Source organism: Bombyx mori, chromosome 2 (genome assembly GCF_030269925.1).
Source record: "Bombyx mori chromosome 2, ASM3026992v2".
In the NCBI taxonomy this organism is placed as follows: Eukaryota; Metazoa; Arthropoda; class Insecta; order Lepidoptera; family Bombycidae; genus Bombyx; species Bombyx mori.
In genome coordinates, this window is record NC_085108.1 from 5065557 (window position 1) to 5090766 (window position 25210).

At 42.5% G+C, this 25210-nt stretch overlaps 1 protein-coding gene across 1 annotated transcript; it reads left to right on the plus strand.

The window, feature by feature from the left end:
- The first annotated feature begins 21855 nt into the window (after positions 1–21855).
- On the plus strand, positions 21856–23157 carry LOC101736342 (MICOS complex subunit MIC27). Its single transcript, XM_004933235.5, has one exon. The coding sequence runs from the start codon at positions 21969–21971 to the stop codon at positions 22731–22733; it is 765 nt and encodes a 254-aa protein (XP_004933292.1). The 5' UTR covers positions 21856–21968; the 3' UTR covers positions 22734–23157.
- The last annotated feature ends 2053 nt before the right edge of the window (positions 23158–25210 follow it).

Consider the following 25210-nt stretch of genomic DNA (forward strand, 5'->3'; position numbering starts at 1 on the left):
GCGAAGCTGAAATAGCCTCTCATGGCTATCAGCATAGGTAGGAAAAAAAAAGTATTATTTTTAGTTTTTACATTAAATTTCCTTTACGCATATTCAATATAAATAAAATAAATAATAAATAAATAAATATTTACTAACAATCACGCCACGTTAACTGGTCCCGTGATAAGTTCGTAAAGAACTTGTGTTACAGGTACCAGATAACGGAAATAAATATAAGATTTTTATTATACACATACACATATTTAATATACATCCATAACCCTGGAAAAGACATTTATATTTATCATACAAATATCTTCCCTTGGCGGGATTCGAACCCGCGACCCCCTTGTGTAGTGACCATGTCACTTACCACTACACCAGACGACCGTTCATACTTCAATAAAAAATAATTTTGAATATTAACATCGACAATTCGCGTCACAATGCAGCCCTATAAAATTTCCGCGTCATAAGTTCTGCTAGGAACATGAAAACATTGTCTATGGCACAATGGCGGCGGTGTTACATTGTAAAACTATGTTTGACTATATGAAAATAATGTATCTAGCAACAAATTCTTGATTCTGCAAGATCTGAAGGCATATTTCATTAAAACGCAATTGCTTGTTCGGTTAACTCAGCTTTTGCAGGTTTTTTTTTTATCATAGTGCCAGTCGTGACGACCCAAAATAGACTTTATTTCTATGCGATATTATGATCAATGACAAAAATCATTTCAAATATTACGTGTAGATGAGATTTTGTTTTAACAATTAATAACATAACGAGAGGAAAATTAGTTCGATAAAACCGTGAAAATACCTTAGTTTTTTTTTTATAAATAAATATTTACTAACAATCACGCCACGTTAACTGGTCCCGTGATAAGTTCGTAAAGAACTTGTGTTACCGGTACCAGATAACGGAAATAAATGTATGATTTTTATTATACACATACATATATTTAATATACATCCATAACCCTGGAAAAGACATTTTATATTTGCCATACAAATATCTTCCCTTGGCGGGATTCGGACCCGCGACCCCCTTGAGTAGTGACCATGTCACTTATCACTACACCAGACGGCCGTTCAATTACTTTTACGAGAAGAATCTATATCTCAAGGGGGGTGGCGCATTTACGTCGTAGATGTCTATGGCCTCCAGTAACCACTGAACAACCAGGCGGGCTGTGAGCTCGTCCACCAATCTAAGCAATACATAAAAAAAAGCGGCTAAAGTCTTACGAATGTATCTCCAAACGATTAAAATCGTTGACATTTTACATAGATTTTAAATAAACAACAACGCCAAACAACATATGTTCCATCTGTTTCAAACATAAACCTTTAATTAATTTAAGTAAATATTTTTTTTGCCTACGTGATCATTGGCAACCTAAGGGTCTATTCCAAATACGCGCGGACGGATAGCTCACGTTATCAACCTGAAAGAATTTGCTAAAACTAGCTCTAACAAGAGCAGTGCTTTACTGAATCTATTGAGAAGAACCGGCGAGAAACTTAGTGGGCTGTGTCTAGGGTTAGTTCGAACGCCCAACTCTTCATCGTATTCGGAGAGTTTGACGAGAACGATAACTTGGAGAGCCTAAAAGCACCGTAACTGGATCGGGAGTATCTGATAAGACGTATCTATGGCAACGGCGGCTTTATAAATTAATATGTGAAATAAATCCTTATATGGAATGTGAAGGGAAATTGTATCCATGAAATCAGCGTCAGAACGGTACTTCAATAAGGCTTATGCGTCATGATGATCGCCTTATCGTTGCTGCCGCTGACTACTCCCCGAATCCTGATCACGCAGGAGCCAGTCACCGTCGACGCCCTAGATACGTCCTTACGGATCCATCAGATCCAATAACCTTTGCATTAGACGCCTTCAGCTCTAACACTAGGAGCAGGCTTAGGGACCCCGGTAACCGAACTCGTCGAACTCGACAAAGAGTTCGACGCGCAACCTAACCCATGAATCAGCTCGCTGAGTTTCTCGCCGGATCTTCTCAGCGAGTCGCGATTCCGATCCGGTAGTAGATTCATTCGCGAAGCAGCTACTCTTGAGCTGTTAGGTCTCCTTCGGAGGCGCTCGGGCAGCTGTTAGCAAATCCCACACCTTCTGGCTGAGCCTTTGCTCGCCCACCTGTCCTGGTGAAACTGGAAAGGCCTCCGGGCCACCAGTAATCCTTCAATCATAAAAAAAAGGAAATTGTATGGAAAAATAATTCACATACATCTGGTAACACTGCATTTCCCAATACACAGTATGAATACAACGTGTCATTATGACCACTTACTGCAATTAACGAGTTAAACAATAGCACTTACTGGTGGTAGGACCTCTTGTGAGTCCGCACGAGTAGGTACCACCGCCCCACCTATTTCTGCCGTGAAGCAGTAATGCGTTTCGGTTCGAAGGGTGGGGCAGCCGTTGTAACTATACTCAGTCCTTAGAACTTATATCTCAAGGTGTGTGGGGCATTTACGTTGTAGATGTGTATGGGCTCCAGTAACCACTCAACAGCAGGTGGGCTGTGAGATCGTTCAAACATCTAAGCAATAAAAAAAATAAAAAAATAAACTTTAGGTATTTTACTAACGATCATAAGCTTGTTTAGAAAAAAATAATAATGAAGATTTTGAAATTGGTGTCTATTACCCATGTAGTAAGAAGATTTCAAAGTATAAGCGCTATGGTGTCCATGAATCCGGTACACAATAATTATCGGAACGTCAATGCAAAAAAAAAAACGTATTCGTGAAAAATTACATCTTTATCATGGCAACACCAAAAACGTTTCAACTCTTATCCGTCGCGCCAAATGTTGCCCAAATATATTGTTATTGATAACAAAGGTTTTAAATAATAATTAATTTTATCCTTACGTCCAATATGTTATTTAGTACTGTTAAAGGATGTACAAAATTTTCTTTTTGTTTTTGTTTTTATTCAATAATAAATTAAGCGACTAAAAATAAATACAGACTTAAAAAGCAGACTGAAGGAGTGATTTATGTCATCTTTCTTTGTTATCGTCTTGATATTAGAGCGAAGTATTAAATTTATTGTGTTGTCATCTGTCCTTATGTAGTAGTAGTAGTTTTATTTTTCCAACAGGAAAGGCAAAGGTGTCCATACCATACAGCCTAATCTTTGATATATATAATACATTTATTTATTTATTTAAATACAGAAAATGATGATATGAAGTGAAATGAAATGAAGTTGATTTATATGAAAAATGAAATGGGATGAGATGAAATAACAATCTCAATAAAATGGTGGTCATTTACTGAAACTTTTTCAGTGGACTTTTTGGAGGATCTCGAGAAGGTACTTCCGGCGGCTTTGTTTTATTTTCCTACATTTGTGCGCTTTCACAGATGCTAAGCAGTTAATAAATTACCGTTATTACGAATTTAAACCTAAAAAAACATTAAATAGACAAAATAAAACAAATCACACAACTTCACTCCTCGCGTTCCCGCCAAAAAAAAAACATCGGTACTTGACGCATTTGGGAATTTTCAAGTTAATCGGACATCTTGAAAGTCTATGGAAATGTCGTTAAAAGATTCTGTTGCATACAAAAAAAATGTACATACCGAACTAATAAAAGCGTGTCAAAAAAAAATAAATATATATATATATATATCGGCGCGATGGATGATTCACGCATTTAAAAGAATCCCTTTTAGTTACATAAGTCAAATAATCAATCAAGAAAACATCTTTTAACTGTTTAGAATCAATTGTGATGTAATGACACTCATTGTAATGTAAAACAACACGTGATTTATAATCACCACGTGTTATTTCATTATTTAACCTAAAAACTCAAACACGTGTTGATTTGCAAAAATCACTATAAATACCGGCCGCTCTGCCGACGACGATTCATTCGTGTTCGAGCCGTAGGACAGTACGGATCTCTCCGGAAAGTTGTTACGCTTGTAGCGAAATATAAACAGTGTTCGTAAAGTTCTCGTGAAGTTTTCGTTCAGAAGCCCGACATGAGTCATCATCATGAAAGTAATAACTGTGACGTCAGCAATGCTGACGTCACACTTTTTAAAAACAATACGGAGGTTAATGTTCCGTCATCAGAAGTGGGATCACATGCTGCCTCCGCTCAGCAACAACCTGAAGCTACATCACAAATAGAACCACACCATGGATTAAATACTACAGGCAATGCTGGGAGTTCCTTGGAACAGGAACAGGAACAGCCACAATCAGCATTGCTTAACGCACCGATGAGCAGCGTACCGCCACAATTCATCATGCAGATGATGCATGTGATGCAGCAAATGTCGGAACGCTTAAGTACACCAGCAGAAACTAAGATACGTATAAATGATATTTACCTACCATCATTTGACCCCGATACTAGTGTGGGAGTACGTGAGTGGTGTCAACATATCGACAAAGCCATTGAGACTTATCGACTCAACGACTTTGACATACGCATGAAAGTTGGCAGCCTCCTAAAGGGAAGAGCGAAGATGTGGGTTGACGATTGGATGGTCACTGCAGCTTCGTGGGCTGAGCTGCGCAACAATCTTATCACGACATTCGAGCCAGAAAATCGCTATTCTCGAGACATAGCTCGATTTAGAGAACATATGTACGACTCTTCAAAGGACATCTCGGAGTTCTTGTCACGAGCTTGGGTCTTGTGGAGGAGGATCACCAAAGACAAACTACCTAATGAAGATGCAGTTGAAGCAGTTATTGGTTGCGTGAATGACGAGAAACTTAGGATCGAGCTACTGAACACAAGAGCCACAACAGTACCAGAATTGATATCTGTTGCATCATCAGTAAGAGCCATGAAGCGTTTTCACCAGGGCTCAAATAAGCTGAGTACAAATAAGCGTCCCCGTTTTTTGAATTCTACTTCATCAAATTCATCTTGCCATATCTGTAAAAGAACTAATCACACCACCAACGAATGCTACTACAAAATGGTTACCGAATCAAAGCCCGAACAAAGAAACAAAACAACAACTGAGACAACGAAGGAAGTAACCTCCTACCAGAACGATAAAACAACAATCTGTTCATTCTGCAAAATACCAGGACACAGTTTTGAAACATGCTTCAAACGTGAACGAGCATTGACATCAAACGTAAATTACGTTGCTGGATCAAAACTAGCTCCGATTCAGGTGAAGTTTGGATCAAAGAGTTTTCAGGCAATCTTTGATAGTGGCGCAGAATGCTCACTTATGCGGGAATCCGTAGCAGCTCAAATACCCAGAAAAAGACTACAAACGGCAGATTACTTGAAAGGAATTGGACAATTTCCTGTACTATCAATAGCTACACTCGTAACGGTAGGTGTCATCGATAACATCAACGTTGAATTACAGTTTCACATAGTGGCAGATTACGAGATGACTACAGATATTTTAGTGGGTATGAACTTGATAAACAATACGAACCTAACTATGACGATCACTTCGGGCGGGACGAGGCTAGCACGTCAGCCACATGTTAATCAAGTTCAGTGTATAAATCCAATTTTCGATAAACTGGATTGTGATCTCACAAATGAAGAAGATATCGCAAAATTACGCACCCTTCTAAACAAATATCAGCACCTGTTTATCAGAGGGTATCCAACAACTCGTGTCAAGACAGGTGAACTGGAAATCCGCCTGAAGAATCCAAACAAATATGTAGAACGAAGACCTTACAGGCTCAGTCCAATCGAACGAGAAAGGGTGCGAGCCATTGTGAAAGAGTTGATGGAGCATGGCATTGTACGCGAAAGCAAGTCTCCATACTCCAGTCCCATCATCTTGGTGAAGAAGAAGAATGGTGACGATCGCATGTGCGTGGATTTCAGAGAACTTAACTCTAATACCTTACGGGACCATTACCCGCTGCCACTAATTTCAGACCAAATTGACCAATTGGCCAAGGGGCAATTCTTTACAACCTTTGACATGGCCGCAGGGTTTCACCAAATACCTATTGCAGAATCATCAATTGAAAAGACAGCCTTTGTCACACCGGATGGACTGTATGAATATACGACTATGCCATTTGGATTGAGTAATGCATGTTCAGTCTATCAACGATGCATCAACAGAGCTCTGAGCTCGTTAATAGGGAATGCAGCTCAAGTCTACGTCGATGACGTATTAAGCAGATGTGAAAATATCGCAGAAGGGCTGTCAAACATAGAACGTATTCTAATAGCACTACAAGATGCGGGTTTTTCCATTAATGCTGATAAATGCAGTTTTTTTAAGCGCTCAATCGAATATTTGGGTAACGTAGTATCTAATGGACAAGTCTGGCCAAGCCCACGGAAAATAGATGCTCTGGTAAAATCGCCGGTACCAACAACACCCAGACAAGTAAGACAATTTTGTGGATTGGCTGGCTACTTTAGAAAATTTATAGCAGACTTCTCACGCATAATGATACCACTATACGAGTTGACCAAATCAGGGGCTAAATGGGAGTGGGACGAGCGCCATGAGAAAGCAAGAGAGAATGTCATTCAGTGCTTAACATCAACTCCAGTACTTACACTATTCCAGGAGGAAGCACCTATTCAATTGTACACAGATGCAAGTAGTTTGGGATTCGGAGCAGTACTGGTACAAGTAATTGCGGGACGACAACATGCAGTTGCCTTTATGAGCATGAGAACTACTGAAACAGAAAGTCGCTATCACTCTTATGAATTAGAGACCTTGGCAGTAGTCCGAGCGATAAAACACTTTCGGCAGTATCTTTATGGACGTAAGTTTACAGTTATCACAGACTGTAATGCACTAAAAGCATCCAAACACAAAAAGGACTTACTCCCTAGAATCCACCGTTGGTGGGCATTTTTACAAAATTATAATTTTGAGGTTGAATACCGCAAGGGTCAACAGCTTCAACACGCAGACTACTTCAGTAGGAACCCAGTCGAACTCACAGTGAATATAATGACCAGAGATCTAGACTGGCTGAAAATTGAACAGCGACGTGATGAAACACTACGAGCTATAATGGATGGTATGAATAATAACAATCCAAGTAACGGCTATATGCTAGAAAACAATGTCCTCAAGCATATCGTACAAGATCCAACCTTCGGACACCGATACTGCACAGTGGTACCCAGGTCCTTTCAGTGGAGTTTAATAAACTCCTTCCACACCGCACTGAAGCACCCTGGCTGGGAAAAGACGTTGCAGAAAATTAAGGACAGCCACTGGTTTGACAACATGAGCACGAAGGTACGAAAATTTGTTGATAATTGCGTGGTCTGCAGGACATCGAAAGGAGCATCTGGTGCGGTACAAGCTCAAATGCACCCGATTCAGAAACCGTCTGCTGCTTTTCAAGTAATACACATGGATATAACAGGCAAGATGGGAACATCCAACGACCAACAGTATGTGATTATCACCATAGATGCTTTTACGAAATACGTGCTATTCTATTATGCAACTAACAAAAATCCACCCAGCACATTAGCTGCCTTAAAGCGTACGGTTCATCTATTCGGTACTCCTGTCCAAATAATAGTCGACGGTGGAAGAGAGTTCCTCGGTGAATTCAAGACCTACTGCGATAGGGTAGGTATTGACATTCATGCTATAGCACCAGGAGTCAGCCGAGCAAATGGACAAGTAGAACGCGTCGTAGCTACACTAAAAAATGCTCTTACTATGATCAAGAATTACGAAACAGAAGAGTGGCACACAACGATTGCAGAACTTCAGCTAGCAATAAATTGCACTCCGCATCGTGTGACAGGCGTAGCTCCACTTACATTACTCACTCAGCGAAAGCATTGTGTTCCTCCAGAGCTACTTAAATTAGTAAATATTGACGAGCAGACTATTGATATTGAAGCACTCACTAACCATGTTCAACACAAGATGTCACAAAATGCAGAACAGGACAGGCAACGTTTCAATTCAAAAAAAGCTAGGATCCATCATTTCCAGCGTGGTGATTATGTGCTCATAAAAAATAATCCTCGTAATCAAACTTCGTTGGATCTCAAATTCAGCGAGCCATATGAGATAACAAGAATCCTGGACAACGACCGCTATTTAGTAAAAAAGGTGGTTGGTTCAGGGCGTTCAAGAAAAGTAGCTCATCATCAACTCCGTCGGGCACCGCAACCTGGAGACCAGATAGCCGTATCGGCGGAAGAAGACGACCCTCCAGCATCAGCCGATGAACCTATATGAGCATGTTCGACAATCAACTGATTAATTAATACAAAGGTAAAAGTTTTTATTTTTGATTACCAAAATTACACCCCGACAAAAGTACCACAGTGTACGCCTCGACAAAAGTACCACAGTGTACACCTCGGCAAAAGTACCACAGTGTACGCCTCGACAAAAGTACCACAGTGTACGCCTCGACAAAAGTACCACAGTGTACGCTTCGGCAAAAGTACCACAGTGTACGCTTCGGCAAAAGTACCAGTGTACGCCTCGGCAAAAGTACCACAGTGTACGCCTCGACAAAAGTACCACAGTGTACGCCTCGGCAAAAGTACCACAGTGTACGCCACAATAAAACACTACACAAAATAAGTTACTTTCAAAGTAACCTAAAAAGGTACACAGATACCAATCTCAGAAAAAGAACATTCTACTATTTCAGATAGACTCCAAGAACTCTCTGGTGATTCACCATACATGAGCGGCTGGTGCAGAGCGCGCACCGCCTGTCAGTATGGCCGTATCGGCGCGATGGATGATTCACGCATTTAAAAGAATCCCTTTTAGTTACATAAGTCAAATAATCAATCAAGAAAACATCTTTTAACTGTTTAGAATCAATTGTGATGTAATGACACTCATTGTAATGTAAAACAACACGTGATTTATAATCACCACGTGTTATTTCATTATTTAACCTAAAAACTCAAACACGTGTTGATTTGCAAAAATCACTATAAATACCGGCCGCTCTGCCGACGACGATTCATTCGTGTTCGAGCCGTAGGACAGTACGGATCTCTCCGGAAAGTTGTTACGCTTGTAGCTAAATATAAACAGTGTTCGTAAAGTTCTCGTGAAGTTTTCGTTCAGAAGCCCGACATGAGTCATCATCATGAAAGTAATAACTGTGACGTCAGCAATGCTGACGTCACACTTTTTAAAAACAATACGGAGGTTAATGTTCCGTCATATATATATATATGAAGAACAGAAGATAGGGGGCATAGAGCACAAGTTACCAACATTGAGGGCTTAATTTGATAAATAAGGTATATTAGAAGAAGCATAGCGAGGGTTGAAAAGCTGTTTGGTTTAAGCGACATTACTGGTATTGCTGATTTCCGTGATCGACGGTAACCACTTACCATCAGGTGGGCCGTGTGCTCGTCTGCCTAAAAAGGCAATAAAAAAACTTTACAGGAGAGTCATTTAAAGTTTAAAAATTGGAAGATATGTCATTAAAAAAACTTCTTTAGATATTTGAATGAAGCAAACTTAATTAGATAAATAGATGGTAGGCAGCGGCTCATTCCGATAGAGGCACCCGTCACGTGCGGACGTGCTCATCGTCCACTCGATCGCCCGGTCTTTGTTCGCCCGGCTTTTGTTAGCCCGGCCATTGTTCGCGCGGCCTGTGTTTGTGGTACATCTGCCGACTAAGTGCTCTTTCTGGAAGTTTTTATTTGTTTTGTTTCCTTTTGTTGTTTCTGTGTTCGTGGTACATCTGCCGACAAAGTGGTTTCCTGCAAGTATTTATTTGTTTTGTTTCTTTTCGTAATTTCTGTTTTGTTGTGCTTTTTCTTTGTCCTGTAGTAATCGCGCCGCATTGCCACCTGTGTTCAATAGAACCGCTCAGGTCCGAGAAGTTGGGGCCTCGCCGCAAGGCGAGTGTTTTCAAGACCCGGGGCCGCCCCACCTGGGTACTCAGCGATCATGGACGCTGTATTCGCGGAATTCCTCCGACTTCGCCACCCACAGCTCGCCTCGGAGTTTTTGGCCTTCAAGGCCAATCACACTGCGAGCCCTCTCGAGGACTCCGCCGCGCTCGCTGCTCCTGCGTCGCCTGTACCTGCGTGCAGAGCTTCTGCATTGAGCACCGCAGCCTCTGTCGTGCCTGCCGCTCCCGTGTCGCCTATACTGGCGAGAAAAGCTGCTGCGTCGTCCGCCGTGACCATCGTTTCAGCTGAGCGATCATCCGCGGCCTCCGTCGCGCCCTCTAAAACACCTACACTTGCTCGTAGGTCGCCTGCACCCGCCTCCTCGTGCTCCGACTCTGACTCGGACATGGAGGTCGACCTCGCCCCCGCCTCATCGACGGATGGATTCACCCTGGTACAGAAGGGTAAGAAGCGTGCCGCGGAGTCTCGAGCTCCCGCGGCCGCTAAAATTAGCAAAGCCGTGAACGCGTCGCGCCCCCGCCCTCAGACTCCCGTTGCGCCCCCAGCCCGTGCCACTCCGTCGCCGCGTCCGGTGGCACAAAATAAAACCCAGACCCCTCCCCCGGTTATCCTTCAGGAGAAGGCAGCTTGGGATCGAGTTTGCCTGGCCCTTAAGGCCAAAAATATAAATTTCACGAATGCCCGTAACCTCGCGAACGGCATTCAAATTAAGGTTCAAACACCCGACGACCATAGGGCCCTCTCTTCTTACCTCCGTAAGGAGCGTATAAGTTTCCATACGTATACGCTCCAGGAGGAGCGCGAACTCCGCGTTGTAATACGCGGAATCCCTAAGGAGTTAGATGTAGAGCTCGTCAAGGCCGATCTGTTAGAACAGGGCTTTCCAGTGAATTCTGTGCACCGTATGCACACCGGTCGCGGTAGGGAGCCATATAATATGGTTCTAGTCGCTCTCCAGCCTACCCCCGAGGGTAAGAAAATCTTTAACACACAGACCGTCTGTAGGCTCTCTGGTATCGCTGTCGAAGCCCCCCATAAAAAAGGCACTCCTAGCCAGTGCCATAACTGTCAATTGTACGGGCACTCTTCCCGTAACTGTCACGCGCGCCCCCGATGTGTTAAGTGTTTGGGCGATCACGCCACGGCCCTCTGCGCTCGCGACCAAAAAACCGCGACGGAACCGCCTAGCTGCGTCCTGTGTCGAACACAGGGTCACCCCGCGAATTACCGTGGTTGCCCCCGAGCCCCTAAAATAAATCGCCGCGTCGCCCGCCAAAACCGCCTCCGAGCTTCCGGCCCAGACATCAAAGCCTCGGCACCCTCTGCGTCGCAGGCTAAGCCAGCGTTCGTTCCGGCGGCGGTGCCCAGTGTCTCGGCCTGGGCAAAACCGCTGCCGTACACGAACACGGCTACAACTCCCTCCTCCGCGATTCGTCCCGCCCCCGCGACTCGTCCCTCTCCCGCGGCTTGCCCTCCGACCGCGTCCGAAAATCTCGCTTTAGCGATCGACTTCTTTCAGTCGATCAACTTTGAGCGCGTTAACGCTTTGGGCGACGCCATTCGCGCTGCCTCCACTGCACAACACTTTATCGCCGTTGTGCAGGAATACGCCGACGTATACGCGTCATTAAATACGTACGTCCTCCCCTCACTCCGCCGGTAATCAATGGCGTATATAAGTAGAATAAAGCCCCTATCCGTAACGATAGGATTTTTTAACGCTTACGGTCTCGCAAATCAACGTGATCAGGTTTCTGACTTTTTGCGTGACCATCAAATTGATATCTTTTTAGTGCAGGAGACCCTACTTAAGCCCGCGCGCCGTGACCCTAAAATCGCGAACTATAACATGGTCAGGAACGACAGGCTCTCTGCCCGTGGTGGTGGTACCGTCATTTACTATAGAAGAGCCCTGCATTGCGTCCCGCTCGATCCTCCCGCGCTCGCTAATATCGAAGCATCAGTGTGCCGAATCTCACTGACGGGACACGCGCCGATCGTTATCGCGTCCGTTTATCTTCCACCGGATAAGATCGTTCTAAGCAGTGATATCGAGGCGCTGCTCGGCATGGGGAGCTCTGTCATTCTGGCGGGCGACCTAAATTGTAAACACATCAGGTGGAACTCACACACCACAACCCCGAATGGCAGGCGGCTTGACGCGTTAGTCGATGATCTCGCCTTCGATATCGTCGCTCCGCTAACCCCGACTCACTACCCGCTAAATATCGCGCATCGCCCGGATATACTCGACATAGCGTTATTAAAAAACGTAACTCTGCGCTTACACTCGATCGAAGTAGTTTCAGAGTTAGATTCAGACCACCGTCCCGTCGTTATGAAGCTCGGTCGTGCTCCCGATTCCGTTCCCGTCACGAGGACTGTGGTGGATTGGCACACGCTGGGCATCAGCCTGGCTGAATCTGATCCACCATCGCTCCCGTTTAACCCGGACTCTATCCCGTCTCCTCAGGATACCGCTGAAGCCATAGACATCTTAACGTCACACATCACCTCGACATTAGATAGGTCATCGAAACAAGTTGTAGCGGAGGACTTCCTTCACCGCTTCAAATTGTCCGACGATATTAGGGAACTCCTTAGAGCTAAGAACGCCTCGATACGCGCCTACGACCGGTATCCTACCGCGGAAAATCGTATTCGAATGCGTGCCCTACAACGCGACGTAAAGTCTCGCATCGCCGAAGTCCGAGATGCCAGATGGTCTGATTTCTTAGAAGGACTCGCGCCCTCCCAAAGGTCTTACTACCGCTTAGCTCGTACTCTCAAATCGGATACGGTAGTAACTATGCCCCCCCTCGTAGGCCCCTCAGGCCGACTCGCGGCGTTCGATGATGACGAAAAAGCAGAGCTGCTGGCCGATACATTGCAAACCCAGTGCACGCCCAGCACTCAATCCGTGGACCCTGTTCATGTAGAATTAGTAGACAGTGAGGTAGAACGCAGAGCCTCCTTGCCACCATCGGATGCGTTACCACCCGTCACCCCGATAGAAGTTAAAGACTTGATCAAAGACCTACGTCCTCGCAAGGCTCCCGGTTCCGACGGTATATCTAACCGCGTTATTAAACTTCTACCCGTCCAACTCATCGTGATGTTGGCATCTATTTTCAATGCCGCTATGGCGAACTGTATCTTTCCCGCGGTGTGGAAAGAAGCGGACGTTATCGGCATACATAAACCCGGTAAACCAAAAAATCATCCGACGAGCTACCGCCCGATTAGCCTCCTCATGTCTCTAGGCAAACTGTATGAGCGTCTGCTCTACAAACGCCTCAGAGACTTCGTCTCATCCAAGGGCATTCTCATCGATGAACAATTCGGATTCCGTACAAATCACTCATGCGTTCAACAGGTGCACCGCCTCACGGAGCACATTCTTATGGGGCTTAATCGACCAAAACCGTTATACACGGGAGCTCTCTTCTTCGACGTCGCAAAAGCGTTCGACAAAGTCTGGCACAATGGTTTGATTTTCAAACTATTCAACATGGGCGTGCCGGATAGTCTCGTGCTCATCATACGGGACTTCTTGTCGAACCGCTCTTTTCGATATCGAGTCGAGGGAACCCGCTCCTCTCCACGACCTGTCACAGCTGGAGTCCCGCAAGGCTCTGTCCTCTCACCCCTCCTATTTAGCTTATTCGTCAACGATATTCCCCGGTCGCCGCCGACCCATTTAGCTTTATTCGCCGACGACACGACTGTTTACTATTCTAGTAGAAATAAGTCCCTAATCGCGAAGAAGCTTCAGAGCGCAGCCCTAGCCCTAGGACAGTGGTTCCGAAAATGGCGCATAGACATCAACCCAGCGAAAAGTACTGCGGTGCTATTTCAGAGGGGAAGCTCCACACGGATTTCCTCCCGGATTAGGAGGAGGAATCTCACACCCCCGATTACTCTCTTTAGACAACCCATACCCTGGGCCAGGAAGGTCAAGTACCTGGGCGTTACCCTGGATGCATCGATGACATTCCGCCCGCATATAAAATCAGTCCGTGACCGTGCCGCGTTTATTCTCGGTAGACTCTACCCCATGATCTGTAAGCGGAGTAAAATGTCCCTTCGGAACAAGGTGACACTTTACAAAACTTGCATAAGGCCCGTCATGACTTACGCGAGTGTGGTGTTCGCTCACGCGGCCCGCACACACATAGACACCCTCCAATCCCTACAATCCCGCTTTTGCAGGTTAGCTGTCGGGGCTCCGTGGTTCGTGAGGAACGTTGACCTACACGACGACCTGGGCCTCGAATCAATTCGGAAATACATGAAGTCAGCGTCGGAACGATACTTCGATAAGGCTATGCGTCATGATAATCGCCTTATCGTTGCCGCCGCTGACTACTCCCCGAATCCTGATCATGCAGGAGCCAGTCACCGTCGACGCCCTAGACACGTCCTTACGGATCCATCAGATCCAATAACCTTTGCATTAGATGCCTTCAGCTCTAATACTAGGGGCAGGCTTAGGGACCCCGGTAACCGTACTCGTCGAACTCGACAAAGAGGTCGACGTGCAACCTAACCCATGCATCAGCCCGCTGAGTTTCTCGCCGGATCTTCTCAGCGGGTCGCGATTCCGATCCGGTAGTAGATTCATTCGCGAAACAATTGCTCTTGAGTTGTTAGGTCTCCTTCGGAGGCGCTCGGGCAGTTGTTAGCAAATCCCACCCCTCTTGGCTGAGCCTTTGCTCGCCCATCTGTCCTGGTGAAACTGGAAAGGCCTTCGGGCCACCAGTAAACTATCAATCATAAAAAAAAAAAAAGGCAGCGGCTTGCTTCGCGCTCAGCTGATTGCGCGGTTACTGGTACGGACGATAGTTTTGCGTGATACCGTCAGTTTTTTTTATGCTTAGATGGGTGAAGGAGCTCACAACCCACCTGGTGTTAAGTGGTTACTGGAGCCCATAGACATCTACAACGTAAATGCGCCACCCACCTTGAGATATAAGTTCTAAGGTCTCAAGTATAGTTACAACGGCTGTCCCACCCTTGAAATCGAAACGCATTACTGCTTCACGGCAGAAACAGGCAGGGTGGCGGTACCCACCCGCGCGGACTGACAAGAGGTCCTACCACCAGTACAGCGTTAAGTAAGTTGGCGGGAGATTTCAAAAATGTAACCCCCAAAATCTAACAATTACAATAAAGTTATCTTATCTATATATTAATATGTGAATCAAAAACTTTGTATCCCTTTTTACGAAAATTGGGCGGATGGAGGAGTATGAAATTTTCCACACTTATAGAGAATATAGAGAAGAAGTGCACAATGCTAATATTTTTTTAAAATAATGCATAAAAGATACATTAAATCAATAAAGAAAACACACACTACATACCATGTATTTGACGCACACACGCATGCATACTATTTATTGTCAAACTTTTGTTCTTGACGTCTGTTGTCAAATTGAGAATAGATAAATATTGTTTGTCTTTGTTAATATTTTTTATAGTGTAGTCTTGGCGAAATTTGTGATTATCTTAATATATATAAATCTCGTGTCACAATGTTTGTCCTCAATGGACTCCTAAACCACTTAACCGATTATAATAAAATTCGCACACCATGTGCAGTCCGATCCAACTTGAGAGATAGGATGGTTTTTATTTCGACGAATGGTCGCAATATTTATTAATTAACAATAAAATGATTTCTTATGTTGATTTTTGTTATTAATTGTAAGTTTCATAAGTCTAAAACAGATGGCGCCTTAAATCAGTTTTTACAGACAATTGTTATACTGTGGCTTTAATATCTCATAGATGGCGCTGTGCTAAAAATACCAACGTTTCACATAAGCTACAATTTAATGGCATAAGCACCACGTGTTTCTGAGGCTAAAGTATAAGTGAAATTTATTTCGTAGTAAACGCAATACAGTGAAATCCAATTGTTCTTACGTTGTAAATTTTTGGTATTAGCATAGGCGGCCGCGAGTTATTTAGAAACAAAAACCTAAGCCACAGCCACAGCAACGTGTGGCCGGGTCCGCTAGTAGAAGTATAAAATACAATCATAGTAGTGTACAAACTTACAATTGCAATTAATTATAATTATAGTCGAATTTCGACTACTGCGGGACCACTAGTGTGAATAACAACGTAGGCACCAAACCAAATGCTGTTTTTGAAATCGAATAACTAATTATCGAATAATTACGTCATAAGTCGAAGGTCATTTCAAACAGCAAATCAATCTTAAAGAGTTTTACAATAAAGAAATAATATAATTTTAAAGTATGAGTTCTTACCGCCTTTTTTTGTATCTCGATGTGTCATTAACGCTTAGAGACCGGGAGGTTCGAATGTTTTATTGGAAAAAAAATTGAATAACAATATTCATCAGCTGTTTCATTGATGTGAAATAAAAAACTTATTCCAGAAGAGAGAGAGAGAGAGTGAGCGAGAACGAGAGCCAGACCGAGAGAAAGAGAGAGAGAGAATATGCTTTATTTCCGCCCAAAACAATATTAGCATTGAAAATAAGTCAACAGGCAGGTATTATCTTTATAATAAGCGTTATTATCCGCTATAAGCAATCTCATTCAGACAACCAGACATCTAGCTAATTCCTGAAAAGGATGCGAGAGCTATGTCCCATTATCAACAATATTTAGAGAGATCTATTAAACTCAACAAAACCTTCAAAGATATTAAATAAGGACAAAAAGTTAATAGATATATACAATAACTATCTACCTACAAAATACATATATTAAGAAACAACTATATCACTCAAACAGATATTTACCAACAGTTTGCAAAAGATTAAACATAATAAAACAGCACTAAGGTGATAAATTCTTTTCTTTCCTTCTCACTTTACGAGACTTAACTGTGGCGAAGCTAGTTTGTTGATATTTTAGCGCAAGAATCGACGAATGCTTTGGGCATTGGGTACGATGATAAACTCATGAATCACGTTAAAATCTAAGTAAGATTAAGACGATCCGATTCGATCTTCATGCTTTAAATAAAATCAAAATAGTATTTTAAGGAACATTGAAAGCTCCTGAATTATTATAAATGAGTTTCGCGCCATAACGAACGTCGATGCTGCCACAATGGAAAATCATAAATCAGCTGTCAGTTTGACACTCACTGAAAAGAGGCCCGTCAATGCATCGGTGCAAACTTTTTGAAGTATTCCAAATTTTTTTTTGAGTTTACAGATTTGATTAATTGGGTTGAAAGGCTTTGAACGGTATTTACGAGAATGCTTTTAATGTATCTTAAAATTTACACGTCAGCGTATTTATTTGGTTTTCACAATATATACTTTTTTATTATTAAAAAAAAACAAAATGTGTGCAATTCACACGTGGTAGAAGTGAAACCTTCCAAAATTAAAATACAATTATCCTAAACGTCTTAAGTATATGTAAAATTTTGTCATTAGTAAATAATTGTAAGGTAGCGCCCTCTGTGAATTGATATTTTAATTTCACGTATAATCCTAAATTAAAATTCACTACAAGAGCTTTCATACACACGTTAGTATTAAAAAATCTCACAGATGGCGCTGTATTAAATAGTATGTATATTTCTGTCTCATTCTTGGCTGGCTTCATCCTACACATTTTTGTATTTGTGTCTCTTACCTGTCGTTTTTTCCGTTGCTTCCGGTTTGAAATCACAACGATTCTAAAGAAGTTTTCACTTCAAAAAAAACGCCCAGAAGAATCAAGAAATTCCGTAACGAAGATAAAACCTAACACCCCCACTCCGCCTACCATGTAGCTCGCGTTCAACACAATCACACATTGCGCTTGTGTAGTGTTTGTGAATAAGCGCGCGGCGTGACGTCGCACTGCATGCGCATCCTGAAAAGTCTGCCCATCTCTCTCTCGCGCGGTTTAGCTTATGAGTGTGAAGGGGACAGTTAATGTTTTGCTTTTGTTAATTTCTATAAATATAACGGTCTTATTTTATTATTGTTTTAATATTAAATTATTATTGTCTTATTATAATTGCATAAGTTAATTAAAATTGCTATGCACTCGAGTGCCACACATGTTTTTATTTTTTATTTTTTCCATATAGAGACCATCCTACGTAAAATGTTATACCTTTAAACGAGTAATTCTTATATACAAGAATTACTCGTTTAAAGGTATAAAATTTTACGTTCTCTATATAATCTGAATCTCGGAAACGGCTCCAACGATTTTCATAAAATTTAGTATACAAGGTATTTGGGAGACGATAAATCGATCTAGCTACGATTTATTTTCGGAAAATGTTGTTTTATTCGTGTTTTCAGTGATCAACTTTATCGATAATCAACTTTATGACTCTTCCCGACATCTATTTTGGCGAATAATAATATTATTTTTCTTAATTCAGGGCAACTAACCGCTTTAAAGAAAAAACAAGATGGCGTTATCAAAAAAAAAAAAACCGTGCAAAGCTCGGTCATCATCTAGTGTTTTTTTGGTTTACGATAAGTATAATTTTGGGTGCGTCAATGAAATGAGATTGGAAGGCGCGACAATAAAATATCACAGAAGAATAAACAGACAGTTTTTCTTTTACGGCTCGCCACTTCCAAAGTTTTAAGCTCGCTTCACACTGTCGTAAAGGGAAGCCGGCTTGAATATAAATTTGGTAGGCAGCGGCTTGGCTCTGCCCCTGGCATTACTCAAGTCCATGGGTGACGGTAACCACTCACCATCAGGCGGGCCGTATGCTCGTCGTCTACCTACAAGGGCAATAAAAAAAATTCGGTAAAATTTATTTACACATATTGTGTACCTTAAATATGTTCCCTAACTCTGAAACGTCTTGACCTATTTCGATTATATTTTCAGGAAATCTTCAAATAAATTTAGCGGTTGATTCCTTCGTCACGATCGGATCCGAGTCAAATTCTAAAAAAATGAGCCAACGCGGGGATGCTGACACTTTTGTCTCTCTTTTTTCTACCTAAGCTGAGAGCCTTGAGAAGATACCGGATCGGAAACGCGACCCACTGAGAAGATTCGGCGAGAAACTCACTGGGCTGTGTCTTCGCAAGCGACGGGTTCGACGAGGACGATGACCGGTGCTTGAGGTACCTAAAAGCACCGTTGTGGATCGGGAGCATCCGAAATGACGTGTTTGGGGCGACGTCGACTGCTTTCTGTCCGCAGGAACGGGAATCTAGTTACCGGCGGCCACGATGAGAGGGTTCTCATGTCTTGCCGCCTTATCGAAGTGGATGCTGCCACATCTGTCATGCATGGTATAAGTAGTTATAAATATTTTATGAACAGATATGAGTAGAAGGGTTATTTTGATAATATGCTGAAAAGTACCCCACGCTTTTTTACAATAAAATTTTTTTTTCTTACACTGTTATTAATTCAAATATGTTTTCTATGTTTTAGTTGGATTTTCTATAAAAGCTTTTTTTGTTAGTTTTTTTAAACTATTATTTATTTTTAATTTTTTTGTTGAATATAAATTTTTTCAATATTTTTTTGTTAATTGTTTTTTTATATTAAACTATCATCGGTCCTTAATAAGTATACCAAATTTCGAGTTAATCCGACGTTTTGAAGAGCGTCAAAATCATGTTCAAATATTCCGTTACAAACATACATACATACGTCTGAAGCTAATAAAAGCGTATCAAAAAAAGAGGATTGAATAATCAATCTCCCCCGAGCTTCATGTAGGCCGAGCTTTAAGCGCGGAACCATAAAAGCGCGCAGACCACTTCCACTGATACCTAGCGTCCATTTCACGTTGTACTGACGCAATAAAAACTGCTTATCTCTAGATTAAGACGTACGATACAGCAGTGACGTCACAATATAACCTCAAACTCTGACAATGGAATTTCGACCATATGGCATTAATAAGAGAGCTTAAAAATTTGATTAAAATAGTACAATGCCCCTTTTTATGGTCGGTCGCATTTTACGAGTGTGTTTTTTAATTCGCCATGTCGTTGACGTTTCGTTGATCAATAAAATTGAACTTTATTTCTACAGATATAAAGACGAATTTAATGAAGTATTGTAGTCCATTATTTCTTTTATGATTTGTTTTTTTTTTTTAAAGTGTTCACACTTGGTAATTTTTTTATTGGTCACATTGAACGTGTTTGAGTATTTGTATTTGTAAAACGATGATGCGGTTGCATTAAATTCGGATATGCCCGCGGACAACAGTGAAAATGATATTTTGAAGATTATTTTCTACCATCACATCGTTGAAAGAGTTAGTGGGGAAGAATCGTAGAACTCATCAGGTGGATGGTTGGTAGCATTTATGTTGTTGATGTCTTTTGGCTCCGCTAACCACTTAACTTTAGGTGGGCCGCTCACCCATCCAAGCGATTAATATTTCTAACTAGCTGACCCGGCAGACTTCGTAGTGCCGCAATCGATAAATAAAATATCTAAACTTTTGTATAAAATAAACTTAAAACAAACAAAAGGAATCCGTTCGACGGGGGAGACATCAAAGGAAAAACAAAATTTTTATTTTTATTTTATTCCTAGCATTTTCATATTTATCTACCTTTTAAACCTTCTCTGGACTTTCACAAATAATTCAAGACCAAAATTAGCCAAATCAGTCTAGCCGTTCTCGAGTTTTAGCAAGACTAACGAACAGCAATTCATTTAGTATATTTTCTAATCAAGTTAGCGTATACTAGCCGTCGGTCTGCAGGGTATCGCGTTCCGACCCGGCAGGCTGGTTCTGGCCCAGCGGGGTATCCCGGAACACCAGCGGCATCGCCCGGGCGGCCTCGTAGGACCGCCGTACCGCGGAGACCGACGTCGTTGGTCGTCGACTATCGCCTTGACGACCCGTCGGTCGGGCGTCCTCGGGGTGGCACCGCGCGTCAGGTTGCAGTGTAGACCGCGGGAATCCCCCTACTTTGACCGGGTTCTGACCCCGGACGGAGATCAGACGTCGGGTGTAAGAGTGCAGGGGAGTCGTTTAGTGCGGTAAGGCCCTAAAACTCCTTGGGCGCGCGGTCTGCTCCCAACATCTACAGATCATCAAGTCCCACATACCCCGCGCGCTCCCTATGCGCAGGGACCTCGTAGGAGGCCACGGCCCTAAATATATATATAAGCATACTACTGGCCTTAAGCGCTACTTTTGCTTGACAATTACCTACAGTAATAAACAAACTGAACCTATTCTATACAACACAGTTATACTACATAACTTATGTTACTTCTCACATTCCCGACAATGCACTGTTAATTTTGAGAAAATGTCAAAGGCCGGAAGCTAATAAACATTTTGATCGTATCATAAGACGATGTTTACAACCGAGAATTACTTAAGTTTTGGAGTAATGGATCCGGTTTTCGACTAAAAAATACCATTTCAACTCGGATTCCGTTGACACAGAGGTCTCTACGATAACATTCTAAGGTTAGTATAGGCTGTAGAGGAATACAGTTTTGAAGTCGTCGTGGCCTAAAGGATAAGACGTCCGGTGCATTCGTGTTGAAGCGATGCACCGGTGTTCGAATCCCGCAGGCGGGTACCAATTTTTCTATTGAAATACGTACTCAACAAATGTTCACGAGTGACTTCCACGGTGAAGGAATAACATCGTGTAATAAAAATCAAACCCGCAAAATTATAGTTTGCGTAATTCCTGGTGGTAGGACCTCTTGTGAGTCCGCGCGGGTGGGTACCACCACCCTGCCTATTTCTGCCGTGAAGCAGTAATGCGTTTCGGTTTGAAGGGTGGGGCAGCCGTTGTAACTATACTTGAGACCTTAGAACTTATATCTCAAGGTGAGTGGCGCATTTACGTCGTAAATGTCTATGGGCTCCAGTAACCACTTAACACCAGGTGGGCTGTGAGCTCGTCTACACATCTAAGCAATAAAAAAAAATGCAGAACCTCTACGGAGCTTTGGCGTGACGCTAACAATCAAGTATCAAACTATTTAGGCCTCTTTTACTTTCGGCAAAAATATCTTGGACACATGACAGTTGAATCTGTCAACGATTACGTAAATTTAATTGTCATGACAAACGACAAAATTTTTCGTAAACAAATCAGGTACAGCAATAAAAATCCGCGACCAAAACCATGAGAAGACAGCTAACCAATTTGGACACAGACAGTTTACCGCCATGTCCAGAAGACACCTCGTCCGAAGACGACTCCCACTTGGACCTCTACATCATAGGTAAACTATGGATAGACGCCTTGAGAAGTGCGTTGCTTGGTGCCAAAATTGTGCCAACAGTAGAAGCGGCCAAAACAGAAGTGCCAACAAAACCGCCTCCAATGCGCCTAAACGAGCTTCCCCTGTACGACAACCCACACCAGATATACAAAGACTATTTGGAAGATCTAGAAAAATGTCCAAAAGCCAAATCAAAGATGCTGCATGAGTACTTGCAGCCTCACGTGACTGCTTTAAGAATGTCAGCACAATGCAATTACTGTGATTTCAAATGTGAATTAGAAAGCATGAAAGAAGAAATCTGTGTAAGCATGAGAAAAGCTAAGACTGACTTCAAAGCGTATATGAGAGATCCAAAGAATTTGGAGCTTAGACACGGTGTCGTGGGTATAGGAGCTTTGAGCGGATACCTTTTCGCTTCAAAACGAGGTATACCTGGTCGTTTGTTCTTCACCAGTCTTGGAGCTTTGGCAGGTGGGGCTTTGTGCTTCCCGAAAGAAACCGATGAAATATTTAGAAGCGCTATGTACCATTTCGGCAAAGCTGCTCTAGGAGTTTACAATTTGATATGCAGTCACAATTTAAGCTTACGCGACAGATTACCTTGTGAAGCCGATCAACCTGCTCCCAAGGAGCTTAAAAAGTTGAATAAGTGTACAAAATAGAGTCTCACGTATCTATCCAAGTCAATCCTAAGAATAGCACGAGTGGCTAATCTCAACCGAGCTATATGTTGCTGGAGATATTGGTAACCACATGCGCAAAATCTGTATTCTATCCACACACCAAAAAAAAAGCAACAACAACAACAACTTTAAAACCTACGTGTCACACTCACAACATCGATGAAGTCCGTACATTATACAGATACTTGCAACAAAAAAGTCAAAAAGCTTTTGGATAATATCGAAGAAAATAATATCGAAGAAAAAAAATGGTACTTAAAAGAACCGAAACAGCGGGCTCAAAGACAGTTAGTTACAAGGGTCATTGTAGATAACCAAATGGTGGATCCCGTAACGGCTAATCCAATACTGAAGAGACATTCATAAGACATTTCCCATTAAAACAACTTGAATCCGACCGTAACTGAATTTTGTTTCGTAATTAGTAGATTAAAACCGAAAGTGGGAAGTAATGTGTAAGTAAGTGATGGTAATTCGACTGATAAAGGACTTACTACTTTGGATGGATAAACGATTTCACGGCCGATTGGGTGTTAATTGGGTACCGTGAACTCTATCCACCTTGGTATAGGGTCGAAATCTCAATTATATAATAGAATGTTTGCTCCGCCCACCAAACCGGAATTCATGACCGCTTCGTAGCAGAAACAAGCTATAGACACTACAGAGTGAGTTCTGCGCCAGATCTCAGTAGATCAGAGACTCAGAGAAGCACTGCTCTTGCTAGGACCGTTTTATCAAATTCTCTCAGGCTGAGCCCTGTGAACACGCCTACCAAGTCGATGACGCTGAAAAACCTAATCAAGGCTACAAGCAGTTAACAAGGAGAAAAACTACCAACTCAAGTACGAAGTCCTCTCTCTGTCTCAATTGAAAAATCCCTGTCCCTATCTCTATCTCTCTCTCAATTGCACAAAAATATTGGCAATAATATAACTCCTTAACGCCACGTGGGAAAACCTGGTACATAGCTTAAAAAAAAAAAAACTATGGACTGAATTTTTTTTTTATTGCTTAGATGGCTGGACGAGCTCACAGCCCACCTAGTGTTAAGTGGTTACTGGAGCCCATAGGTATCACTGGTGGTAGGACCTCTTGTGAGTCCGCGCGGGTAAGTACCACCACCCCGTCTATTTCCGCCGTGAAGCAGTAATGCGTTTCGGTTCGAAGGGCGGGGCAGCCATTGTAACTATACTGAGACCTTAGAACTTATATCTCGAGGTGGGTGGCGCATTTACGTTGTAGATGTCTATGGGCTCCAGTAACCACTTAACACCAGGTGGGCTGTGAGCTCGTCCATCCATCTAAGCAATAAAAAAAAAAAATTAAAAAAAAATATCTACAAATGCGCCAACCACCTTGAGATGTAAGTTCTAAGGTCTCAGTATAGTTACAACGGCTGCCCCGCCCTTCAAACCGGCGGGGTGGTAGACTACTAGGCATAAACGAAAGATACCCCAGGAGTCTGATACATCTAGACACGCATTTACTTAACTGTCCTAAAGGGGTGTGTCTAATTGTTTTAGCGTTCATTTATCTGAGTTTCTTTGCTGTAAGTTCAGGGGGAATGGGTTTTCTTTTGATTTTTTTTTTTGATTGGTGCTTTTTTTTAACAAAACACAAATAATCACTCCATTCAAGATGCAGTAAGCTAGCAGACACGATAAATAGCCGGAAACGAGTCGTTAGATTGATGTAATGTCATATTTTACGTCAAATCAGAACAAGAACATCAGCGAAAGTATTACGAGACCATTGTTTAGGGTCCTCAAATACATTGTTGGGTTCTGTTGTTGAACCCAAAGACTGGATGTGAAGTGAAAATACATTATTAAAACTAATTTTAGGATTAAATCTCGCCTTTGACTTTGAAATGTTTCGAATACATTACATAGGTCGCGGACGTTGACATTTGATTATTGTGGTGACCACCAGCCATTTAAATTTATTTATTTTAGTTTTTATTGCTTAGATGGGTAGACGAGCTCACAGCCCACCTGGTGTTAAGTGGTTACCGGAGCCCATAGACATCTACAACGAAAATGCGCCACCCACCTTGAGATATAAGTTCTAAGGTCTCAAGTATAGTTACAACGGCTGCCCCACCCTTCAAACCGAAACGCATTACTGCTTCACGGCAGAAATAAGCAGAGTGGTGGTACCTACCCGTGCGGACTCACAATGGGTCCTACCACCAGTAAAAATGTATAGCCATTTGTGAAAAACTCCTTGGCTACAATCGAAAAGTCCTGAGCGATGTAGCTACGTGCGAAACCTCCATAAAAATCCTTAGCGATTTAGGGTTTATCACCCGAGCCATAGACGTAATTAGAAAGTACTTTTGCAGTTTCGTCTTACGCGCTCTATAGTTCCGAAGCCGCTATTTAGCCTCAGATGTAGACTGGATGGCTGTCATTTAGGACCGATATTGTACGCTATCTATCTCTAATCTAGTT

What these genes read in the sequence shown, in the direction of transcription:
- LOC101736342 (XM_004933235.5), top strand. Translation starts at nt 21,969, where the DNA reads ATGAGAAGACAGCTAACCAATTTGGACACAGACAGTTTACCGCCATGT.